This window comes from Anopheles darlingi, chromosome 3 (assembly GCF_943734745.1).
Source record: "Anopheles darlingi chromosome 3, idAnoDarlMG_H_01, whole genome shotgun sequence".
In the NCBI taxonomy this organism is placed as follows: Eukaryota; Metazoa; Arthropoda; class Insecta; order Diptera; family Culicidae; genus Anopheles; species Anopheles darlingi.
The window spans coordinates 417501-430000 of record NC_064875.1 but is presented as its reverse complement, the minus strand read 5'-3'; the positions used below and the strand labels follow the sequence as shown (position 1 = coordinate 430000).

At 43.1% G+C, this 12500-nt stretch overlaps 1 protein-coding gene across 1 annotated transcript in view; it reads left to right on the top strand.

The window, feature by feature from the left end:
• Window positions 1-12500, top strand: part of LOC125953323 (neuroligin-4, X-linked-like) — an 80990-nt gene that overhangs the window by 44545 nt on the left and 23945 nt on the right. The window contains exons 5-7 of the mRNA XM_049682806.1: window positions 1-8; window positions 3739-3880; window positions 9107-9259. The exon at window positions 1-8 is cut by the window's left edge and continues 115 nt beyond it. Coding sequence (XP_049538763.1) covers window positions 1-8; window positions 3739-3880; window positions 9107-9259 — 303 coding nt within the window. The remainder of the gene's footprint in view (window positions 9-3738; window positions 3881-9106; window positions 9260-12500) is intronic.

Below are 12500 nucleotides of genomic sequence, written 5' to 3'. Positions count from 1 at the left end.
GTCCGCAGGTATGCAAACAACCTTACGATTATCGCATGCTGGCTCGCGCATAAACACTGCTTTTAACATCTTATTGAATTCCATTGACAACATGTCTAACGTGTTTGTAGTTGATGCTTTCATTTCCTCATTCCGTCCGGGAAGGTCTGTATTAGTTGTTTTGTATAGAATACTGTGTTTTATATAATAACTGAAATGGAACGCTATATCGTTGCCACATCACCTAGCAACCACGAAAATATCCAATTAATTTAATTCAAATAGCTGGATCAGGACTGGCCTGACTGGCGTCCAGCGCAATAATGTTTGTTCGGTATGTTACGACCGGAGGTAGAGCAACAGTACACTGTAGTCACTTGCGGCCCTGTTTTGTCGAGTCATGTAACAACATGTCTGAAATTTTAACAATATTGTACATTGTATGTAACTAAACAGGTCTACGGGGGAAGATACATACTTTCATCGTGGCGAGATTCAATGGTGAAAGGCCCCCAACAAGAAGTTTCATTCATCGTTAAGAGTGTTTCCGTTGCTCTCTACTCCTGGGGCACTTGAAGCGTTAACTGTAGCGCTTGGGTCCCGGTGGAAAGGTAAAGAAAAATAATGAGCCCAAGTCCAGTCATGGCTCGTCAAAAATTCAGGTCAATTTCATGACTGTGCAGAAATGTGACCTGGGTCTCGTTTGAAAAATGGTGATGTCCTCGGTGCAGCGTAGCGTTAAATATCGTCAAGCGTCAAACCAAGGAAGCGAGAAGAAGTGTGCTGAAAACATACTCGTAGCATTAAATTGTCGACAAATGGCTAATGAAAAATAAGCTCTCTCGGTGAAGGAAATTGTCGAAAGTGCCCCGAGGATAACGGCCCATCCATATGGGCCACTCGTTTTGGGTAGGAACGCGCCAGACCGGCCAGTCAGCCGGTCCAACTACCGAGCGAGCCAGCAAACGAAACCCATCTGTTTCCTCTTTAATTCGTGCACATCATTGTCGGTTTAGGGAAGAACTCGGACCGGCACGGTATGCTTTTGAAAGGCCAGTATATGCGGTGTGGCACACATAAACGCCCTCATGTCGCGCTCACACGGTAATACGCCAACATGTTCGCTTTTAAGGGCTGTCCCGCTGGCAACGTGCCGTGAAACCGACACCCGTTTTCTTCTTCTCGCTGGTCTTCCCTGGGGGAAGGAGAACCGTGAAAAAGCAGGCACACGGTGAACTTGGCACAATCATTATAATATTTCACCAAGTTTCACTTCGCCATAAGGGTCCTTCCATCGCGCACGCTGTGGGCCGTGCGCAAGAATTTTTCTGCAATGGACAAGATCTCCTTTGCGGCGTGGTAGAGGAAATGGCAACCCATTAAAGCCAAGCGCTGTTTGACAACCTGTACGTCGTCAACACCACCACGTGCAACCCGAGAGCGAGAAACGCCTTGGTTCTTTGGCCCCGTAGAACATTGAAGGAAGGCTTTCTACCGAATCAGAATCCGATGGCGCGTGAGGGTTGAGACGGGCGCGATAAAAATGGCAAGCTGAAGCATCATGAAATTTTCAACTCCAACCCATTTTCGCTTGCTTCGTTCGCTAGCTCCTCTAGCAAGAAAAGCGTGAACAGTTGCGTGTGAAGTGGCTGCCCTATCTTCTTCATCAACTAGCATGACGCTCCATATCATATCTCCAAGTAGGCGTTGATAACAATATTGACCTGAGAAAAAAAAAACAAAGCATTTCGACACACAATTTAACTATGCTGCTATAAAAATTATCTTTACATTAATGTACAAATTTATTACTACTTATCCTTAAATTCTAAATCTAATTTGATCATCGTACTTCGATCACTCAAAAATCACATCGGTGATTAGCGAAACCATTATGAAAGTCGCATGATTTCCGATTAAGAGCAGAAGAACCAGGAGATAATACTATAATTGTTGCTAATGCGACGATCTAAGGGTGTTCCCGTATTAAGCAGCGTAATATGAATGTAGAGCCAGAAAGAATTTGCTAACGGAACGGAACCAAAGTACGCTCAACTTCAAGCACTACCTTTTATGCGGCACCTTATTCTCCAACACAATTATGCTCGCTTGATCGATACGAAGACAATGCCGAAGACGGTACTATTTTTCCTCGTGCTCCTCTAGTATCACTCAAAGAGAAGTAGCGAAGGGGCAGTTAGCCAAAGTCAATATTCATCCATCACATTATTTTCTCGCAGCGATGGTGCGAACCGATGGCTCAGTTGTAGTAGAAGGATCGATAAAGAATCATTTCAAGTGTACGAAGGGCGTGTTTATTGGTGTACCATCGTTCGCTTATCGGTACTATTGGAATAAAAGCAAAAGCTAGTGAAGGAAAATTGCCCCCATCACTATTTGCGATAAGTGCTTACCAGGCGTAAGTGTAAAGTTTAAGATTTTCTCAATAGTTTTTACAATTATTAGTGCCCGACGAACCTTTCCCGGAGTCGAAAAGCCGCATCAGAAGATGTGGTCAGAAGCCGCAGGAATGAAGGCAGAAAGAAGGTCAAAAGTGTTGGCATAGATTTTGGCCATAGTCAGCAGTTCCTGATTCCGATCGAAGTGAAGTGCATACTGCGGAAAATGAGGTTTTCAATTTTCCACAGTTTGGATAGCATGTGAGCCCGCATATTGGTGCAGGAATGCACTTAAATCCAAGCAGAAGCCTTCGACTATCGAGTGGAAGTGGAAACCCAATCATGTGTAATGTGGATATGGAGTTATGCGTCTTGCGGTGGCCTACGAGGTACTCGCTTACAGTAACTTCAAAAGTGCTTGGCTGCCACATAGCTACTGCAGTGCATGTATGAAGTATACATGGAATCTGGTGGCTTAACCTACTGAAATGGAGGTTAGTCATTCCGTTATTGGCAACAGAATATTTTCTAGCAGTAACAATGCACTTGAGTAGCAGTAAACATAGATGCTATAAAAGGAAAAAGAACTATCTTTTAGTTGCGGACGAAACAGATGTTTTGACATACTTCCCTGATAATGGACTCACTGGACAATGAGATTATAGGGATTGTTTTGCTTATAATGATAATTGATGGTACAACAGTGAAAAGCTATATTAGCAAAAGTGTGGTTAAAACTGCCGTGTGACGCTCTACAGCACCACAATCTTAGTTTGACAATTTAGAAAAAAGACCAGACGTGGTGATGCTGTTTCAGCAAGGTGCCCAAATGTGCTGTCCATTTATTATCGTTCCTATCTATGTCCAACTATGGGAGGGTATTTTCTGAATAGATGTTAGTAAATCATTGCCTACTGGAGTTGAAAATTTGCACTTAAACTCCACTTACTTGGCCATTCTTCCAATGCACGCTGCTTCAACTTCTGCTGCTGCTGGACGACAGATTCTTCCAACAATTCATTTTCCTCGATTTTCTTTTCCTTATTTCGCGGCATTGAACATTTCCCTTAGACCATTCGCCGTTAGTCAAGATCGTAAGCATTCTATCATCGGGACTGCCGAACAGTGCGGATAGACTCCATCCCTTTTCTTTCTAGACGTTTTTTAGTGTCTTGCTGCTTCAGAAAGTGTTCATATTTTCAGTGTTCACGTACCCCTGTGTTTTTTCTTGTTTTTGGTTAATTTCTTTTGGTCAGCTTCTTCCTGTGCATGACAACGTTCGAACCAGCCTATAGTGGAACATTTACTAATGTCATGGTGAAATCCCTCTCGGGTGGATTGCCATTTTATTCATTCGCAGAGCTTTCCAGACATCAGCAATCGTACCGCCGCGCTATTCTCGATGCCGAAGGGGCGTTATCAGCATCTGAAAAGGTTGCTTCCACTGTTGGCTAACCAGAGCGAGGACTGTCTGACGCTCAACATTTACGTCCCCGGAAGTGGTAAGTTTACGTAGCTACACTCTCAAACGAACGAAGCAAGTAGTCGGGGAGTGGAAGTCGAAATGATAAATTCCGCACTCATCGTCCGTAAATTGAACGACTCTAGCTGATGCATTCAGTGCACATCCAATGGCTACAAGTACAAGCTCTTTCGCCTTCAGTTGTTCGCCTGTGGTTGGTTCATTTTTTTTCAGAAACATTTCTTTTCAATTCTCTGTCCTGTGTTTGCACAGCAGTATTGATCTTATTTGTCTTCGTGACCAGGTCGTGAAGTCATTTGAGGTGGAATATTGTTTTTATCCGCACCCATGTGCGCGAAAAGAGGTCAAGCTATGCCATTGAACAAACAACTTTATCTTGGAACAAACAATCGTCCTTTTATATAGTCAAAATGGCTTATGGCTGGTATCCTTCAGGACGTCGTTGGCCAGCAATTCGTTCATTTATTCTTCTCTCACTCGTCTTAGCAACGATAAGATATAAATAAGAGTTAGATAAATTAACTAAAAACGAAGCCAGCTGAAAATAGTGAACGATCATAAACGCCTCTTTGTGCTAATGAGGAGTAATGCATTGATAATTAGTAATGGGACTCTAGCGATCGACTTTTCATCGCTATTTCAATCCTTCCCTTTTAATTGGTGGTAATGCGTCCCATGTAACCAATTTTCTAAAACTCAAGCGCTCCAGAATTGCACGCTAAAACTGAGAAGCAAATGGATGTTGTTTGAAAAGCTCATCAAATGATTAGACCACAGCGAAGAGTGATAAGAGCATCCCGCAAGTGAGCATCCCAAGAGATGGAGTCATCAAAAGGGGTAATTATGTTACCCAAACGAAACCACTCCGGTAGCTCCGTCCCTACAAAGCTACCATCACACTCTAGCTATGAGTGTCCTCGAGCACCTTTATTAGGGACATAAAATTTAATCTATTGTTCGTCGATTAGAGCTTGTGTGTTGTGGTGGTTGAAGGGTTCTTCGATACGGAACCAATTGCGAGAGACTTGTGATACAGCGCACAGCCAGCCCGGTACAATCGTGACGTGAATGACCATTATCGGATAAGATACAGTTTGGCAATGTGCAAATAGCCCTTATCGACTTTGGTATTTGCTGCGTTTGATGTATCTCGGCAAGAATCTCGACCGAGGCAAGGGCCTTTTAACAGGATCCCAAATCCATTTAATAGTATTTTAAACTAATTAAATGTTATGCCAAAAGGAACCGACTATTGCGGACAATTCGACGTCAAGGGAGCAAATTACTTTAGGAATGCGCTCGAAAATCTGTGATTTGATGTCGTTTCGGACCGTGAATTACGGAACATTAACTGCATTATTGTTTTATCATACCTTCATATCATCATCAAGCTGCTCATTGTAGGTAACGGTTCAAAGAGTTCGTTGAAGGTTTTCTAGCGAGGGTTTTAACGCGATGCTTCACCTCCATATGAACACATGTAATGCGTTGCGAGTTGAGCTAGCTCTTATCGAGTGCCATACACCGATGCTATAGTTTTCCATTCTGTTTGCCATTGCCATTTTCACGCCAAAACCACCGTACACATCTCCAAGGAAACGTTTTTCATCTGCTAAAAGTGTGCTCAAAGAAGCTTTCCTTTCGTCCTTGTGTCGGAATGGTGTAATAGCGAAGTTGGCGTCAGTTTATGGCTTCGAAATGAAATTGCAAGTGCGAGTTGTTCCGTTTAACCACCGCTTTCCCGGTGGTACCGGATAGTGCGAGAAACGAGTGGGTGTGTGTATGTGTGCGTATGTACGAGTCTATGGCAAAAGTTCTAATATCATAAGCTTCGGTGTGACCCTGTGTGCTAGAGCTCTCGTTTGAGTTTTATGTGTTTCTTCTTGATTTCCGAAGGAATAAATAAAACCTTTGCTGAAGCGTATGCATCACCAATGCTGGTGAGTACTATGCGAATGGATGATATGATTTTGCTGTTGTTGCGATTCTGTTTATCGCCGCGCGGCCATTTTGGGCACTGATCCATCCTCGTCAGTTGTGTTTTTAATCTTTCGCAATGGTATTGAGGAAGCGTGGCGAAATATTGCTATTTTCTCTCGGGGACATTAATGATTCGATTTACGACCGTCGTAATAAAATGCGAGCAAATAAATCATCCCCGTTCGTGAAGGCACCATGAGCAACGAGCCTACTGTGCTAAACCGTTGTTTTCTGTCGACGGTGAAGCGCACGTTGACTTGAACCTTGTGACGTTTGCTGTCAAAATTGTTCATCCCGGAAATGGAGTTTCACGCAACAATCTAGGTTAACCAAAAGCGCCTGGAGCCGGCAGTACGATAGAAAATTTTGTTTACGTTGATTTCTGGAGTCAGAAGTCGTACACAAAATGAACCATGCACCATTTGCACCCATCGAGTTGTTCTTCCATTCCTTTGACATTCACCTTTTCGTCTGGCTTCTGGCTCGTCAGGAGCCTCAGGAGGAGAAAATCCAGTTTGGCGTAAATTTGTACCAGTAAAATGAGGCCGAAATTAAATTACCACTGGCCGAACAAATATTGAAGGGGAAGATTTCAATTCAACCGTCGTCGCGGTTTTTAAATGCGGCTCAGCCATCTCATTCCCAAAATCCTGGCGCACCATCCAAACGTTTATCAGCAGCATCATAAGCGTTAAATGTGAAGCAGAGTCTATCCAACCCTGGCTAGCCACGTTAGCATGTGAAGGAGGGAGGGTGTTCCAGCATTAAACCAAGGCTAGAAGTTGTTTCGCTTGTTGGATCGGCCGATCAATGCAGGAGGGTACAACTTTCTACCACAACTTTGCTGCTTCAACTCGGATGCTTGTTCAAACCGATCCGACCGAGGCATATTTTATGAATATTTCAGCTGCATCATGGCAGTGGCTAGGAAAATCTGCTCCAATCTGCTGCATTGCAGGACGCTGCTAAAAGGGGCAGAGTGTTAGTGTGTCGCATATGTGTTGGACGCTGTTTTTAAAGTAGTAAAAGTACAGAAACCATATATTCCATCGAACCGATACGCCATAAGCATGTGTTTCTCCATTCTTATTCAGAGATTATCATAATGCTTCGCAATATAAAACGAATTAAATGGTGCAAAGATACAAATAGAGAAATATTCTTCAAATGGTTTATCGAGTTTCCTGATGGCCACTTATTTTTAGAAACATAAAAGTATTCACTCTTTCGAGATAAATTGAATCAACAATATGCCGTCTTCCCTCACGACAATCGTTCGACAAAACGATTTTTTTATCATGTTGTACACCATCGCTTTTTCTCTCATTAATTTCTATATAATTTGGCCCCCAAACTTCAGACTTTCGATTCGATTCGCTATTTGGCTCATTTGAGTACCACTTTTTGAGGACGACAATTTACCTACATTTTGTGCAAATCGTTTCCTATCGTACAGCTGAATGCTATACCTTCTTTGTGTGCCGTTGGCGTCTGCCCCAACGTGGGTTAGCCGCCTTACGAAGCAGGCAGCAGATGCAGGATTACTTGGAAAAATGTTCCTCTCTGGGGGGGCGGAGGGGGGGAGTAGTGGGCCACGAGAATGGTGGAGTTTTCTGGCTCAGATGATAAATGATAATTGAATTTCAACTTTAACATTTTCGGTTTTCCATCACCAAACTGAATCTGTAACGAGCGAAAAACGACTCAGCAAACGTCTGGGAAAATATTGCCATCAGGAGACACGCCGCACAATCGTACTGACTTCGAGAAGAGCTTAAAGTGGGAACATCTTTTGAGTTCTTTCGACATGGCGAGTGGATGAAAGATTTCGCATGTTTTGTGATTATTTGGAAAAATCGAATCTAGAATCCAATAGACTCAAACAATGTTTTAGAACTCTTGTAAACTGTTTAAGATGGAATAAGCCAAGTTTTTATGCAAAGGCGAGTGAAAACTCGCCTCTTCAGTTGTAAGTATTCAAAAAGACAGAGGATACCAGATGGATTAATTGAAACCTTAATTAAATGTGTAACAGCGGGCGTCAATCTGTGCTTTCATTTATTTATTTTTAATTAAGTTTGACCAGGGCTGTCACTGATGTCCTGATCGGAATGGAAGGTCCCGCGCGACATAAACGTACGACATTTCCGTCGATGATTGAGATCCGTTCCCCGTTCTCTTGGAACAGTGCTTTTCTTCTCGTGATTTTGCAACATCCGTAAATTCTCTTTCTCTTTATCTCTCTCTCTCTCTCTCTCTCTCTCTCTCTCTCTCTCTCTCTCTCTCTCTCTCTATCATTCTCTCTCTCTCTCTTGTTAACTCTGTCTCTCTGTTTGTACGAACAACCGAAGCTCGTTTACAGTCTTTCGGGGGAAGTCTTCGTTTTCTTCTCGGATTTGTGGTTGTAATAATCCTGAGCCTTGTCATACCCCTGTCTCTCACTTGGCATGTTGACCGGCAACGAGCGAGACAAGATGTCTTTGCTACCCGCATACCACAGCTATTATTCCTGGCTAAATAACCGGAAGCAGGTAGAACACACACCGGCAAACTGACGGTGCGAGATGGTTGTTTCGTCGAATTTTACATCCCATGTTTGCGTTAAGCTAAATACTCTCCATCCTGGCAACGAGAAGAATATGTTTCCTAGGTGAGATTACAGCAGAACGCAAATGGGAAAGACATTTAGCTTCTAGCTTCCATTTGCCGCATGAACAAGAAAAGCCAGCTTCATTAAGTATTGAATTCCCTTTTGGCAGCAGCCAACCTGTAAGGTTTTTCTTTTCATTTTGGTAAGCAAAAAGCTTACGAAATTCATTATTTAGATGATTCCCCATCAGCACAGTGTACGATCAAAGCACATTGGTGCTTTTTTTTGCCATCAATGATTACCAAAAGAGCTTACGATAATCGCTCTTTGGTAGAAAATGTCCTTTTCATTCCAGAAATGTATTTTAATATCCTCAGAATATAAATGATGCACATTGGGACCGAAACTGTGAAGGTAACAGCTTTGGTAAAAAAATAAAACATTGGCTTAGTCGAGCGATTCACCTTACGTGTAATACCGAATATTCAATTTCTTGAAAAGATAATATTTCTCTTATCAACATTTGCTTCTCCAATCCGATGACTAGACCACAAATTGTGGCCAACCACAAAATGCAAACAATCTCGCAAGATGCTGGATATTGACCATGAGACTAGGGTGGCTCTTACGATAAGATTAAACGCTCTGCTTTCTTCCTTTCTTCTCATCTAACAGGAAGCCGTGGCCTGGAGGCACCATACTCAATCTTCTTCTACATCCACGGTGAATCGTACGACTGGGGCTCTGGTAACCCGTATGACGGCTCAGTGTTGGCGAGCTACGGTCACGTCATAGTAGTTACAGTCAATTTTCGTTTAGGAATTCTCGGTAAGTTATGGTCTTAATGCTACAGCTTTCTATCTCTAGGTGAATTTCCACTGGCTACTTTGCTATCTGCTAGTGCAATGCTATCAAAACGCGCGCATTTCTATCCAGCCTTTCCTCTTCCGGCCTACGTTGACAGCAAGAATTATGACTTTCAATCGTAACATTTGAGCAACAACTCATAATCAATGTCAGCGTTCATTATTTCATGCTTCATGGCTGCGGTTGTGCGAGAATCGCAACATCACCAAACCATTAACCAAAAATACTAACTAACTCACCACCGAAAGTCGCGATTCTCTGTAGGGCTGGAAGCGTAAATCTTCTTTCTTTTACTTGTCTGACCACTGGCTATCAATTAGATAGTGGCTTAGGGAGCGAACACTATCTACCATCTGTCTGTCGGAGACATTGGTCGGCGGTGCACTATGCGCTGCTAGCGTTTGTGGAAAATAATGAAAATTTATACTAAACAGTCTGCGCAGCAAATAGAGAAAGGCTCATGACGCAGGGAAAATAAAAAAAAAGATGGAAGAAAATAAAACCCAACCACATGGACGTCGACAAGTTCTTTAGAAGGATGCTGGCGTAGCTTTCATAATTCGTGTTCGTGCTCGGAGCCCATGTGGGCATATTTTCTCTTTCGCCAACCTTTTTTGCACAATAACGTCATAAATCGTTACTTATCAAAAGATTTAAATTATACGTGGCATATTTCACGCGTGTGCCCGCATGCTGCTTCAATACAGTGGTCCCCTTTTATTTGGCCAACATGTTTTTATGGTGTCATTAAATTTTGCCTCGCAGAGTTTAATACGTGAGTAAATCTTTCATGTAATAAAGGCTGCTCAGATGCTTATCACTTCGGTACTGAGAGTCTGTGTTGAAACAGCACTCTTTGCCGTTGAATTGTTGTGGCTCGGTGAGCTTTGGTTTACGTGGTGTTTTCTTCGTGAGATTTGTAAAGCAATGGATGTTTAACAGAAAAGAATCTCTGCATCGTCTTCTCGCATAAAAGTACAATATACAAGTACAAACAGTGTGTGAATGTTGCCACTAGCAAGAATACTAGTTCTACATGCGGTTAATATGCGATTAAATTCCTGTGAGTGGCTGAGTATAATAACCATACACATGGTGCAAGCTGTTGTACGCGAAACCTAGAACATTGTATTTCAAGACCGATCCGAATTGAGCAAGGGCAATATTTCATCTGCAAATGATTAACTAAACCACTACCGCCCACTGTCAGACATGCAGTTTGGCAGCGAAAGAATGTCAACCAACATTCAGCTCGCTGTTTGAATGAAGCAGAATAATTGGTTGTTGAGACCAGGTTCCCCCGATCGGTGCCAGAATTCGGTGACCACAGTAACCAAAACGGGTAAACGGGAACCATCTACACAGCAAAACTATCTACGGATACACTCTCGACGTCTGCTAACCAAAAGTGCATTCAAGGCAACCAGGCTAAAAAAGAAATCTAAGCGACGATAAATAAATTCTGAAAAATGATTCTATCGCAACGACTACCTTTGGAGGCGGTTGGGATGCATTTTCGGGTGCAAGAGAAATGGACATCGTGGCGTGCTAGCCAACCACCGAGCCAGCCAGCGTTTTGAAATGTTCGCCACCAACCGGTCACAGATGCTGGCACTGGATAACGCAGCGCACCGTGAATTCATTCCGTTATGGAATTATATTTATTGCGTCAGGAAACTTTATACCAATAGGCAACGTGGCAAGCGAATCTAGCCACCGTCAATTGCACTAGCTTGTGCGGGAGGAGCAATGGATTTGTGGGCGAATGGGCTCCATATATCAAACAGGTCGCCGCCGTCATCTCGAGCACGAAGAGCTCTCGTGCTGTGCGCGATTCGGTCAACATTTACTAGAAATGTAAACAGTGATAAACTATGCGAACCACGTCCTATTGCAATTGTGACGTTTCGTGAGTAGCTGGTATTCCGTTTGGTCTGATTCGCGAAGCATGTGGGGAAATTCCACTCGCTCGCTTCTAGAACGCGAATCGTTGCTGGATTGCGTGTGCATATTCACGGTGAACGATGTATGCTTTCGCTCGCGAAGGTGTCGGATAAAAATGTTATGCAGAGGCTCAAAAACGAATCAAACGGATTTACACGCAAACACCACCGCAACGAACAAGTATGGCATGCATACTGGTTGCGATATGTTTTTTCAGTCCGTCACTAACATACTTTATTTGTATGACTCCATAAAACTTTTTATTGTTAGATCAGTTTGTTATAACTTATAAATATAATAACATTTCATTCCAAGATGTGCACAATACAATACAATGATAAAAAATAAAAGTAATTGTTGCATCTCATCCGTATAAATCCAACGGCCATGCTCGGTATATCCGCACATCTATAGTAACCTGGGAAACTGATATTCCGTCCCTGTTGGATAGTATCAACACGACGATGATTTTTAAAATTTTACCAGGAATATTCTGGCATATCAACTTGAAGTAGGGATTTTCCTCTTCAGCATCGTTTCAATGCTGAGATGCGATCGCGTGCTGAGTCTCAACAGCATCATTCAACCAACGGTTCATGCTGGGTAGCATAGAACTATGCAGAAGGTTAGGCCGCCTCCAGCTGCGCCATGATTCACTCTTCGCAATATGAAGCTTCCAGTGCGAGGAGAGCGATCGAAAGACACAAATATTTATTACGCAAAGGGCAGCGTATGTGATCTCCTAAACACATCTAGACACTGAACATCAACTTCTGTGGGAACGACCGAAGGTCCTGTCGGCTTCAGGCTTTGCATTCTGTATTCGGCACGCGTGCCTACCAGAGATCGGTAATACTCTCACCTAAACACCTATTTTCACCCAAAAAACCAACCAACCAGCGCATACCATAGCCCCCATAACCCCTGCAGGTAATGCCAAGGAACGTTCGATGGGGTATAAAAGCGTACATGCGTGTCTTCACACGAGCCTCCCTGTGGTGTCAGCACGATGGGTGGTGGGGATTCCGTAGCAGCCGAGAGTTTATGAAGCACGGGCCAATTCAATGGCCAGCCGAAGAAAAAAAGGAGGAATAGCAAACCCTCATCCTCCATCCTCTCTAACTCACTGAAATATTACAGGCCAGCAGCAGGGGCGAACGGTAGCGAGAAGAGATTGCATTTGAATTGACGTGTAATTTAACCGCAGGTGTTCCAACACCTTCATCGCTGAAAAACGAGTTCCAACGAGCCCGATTTG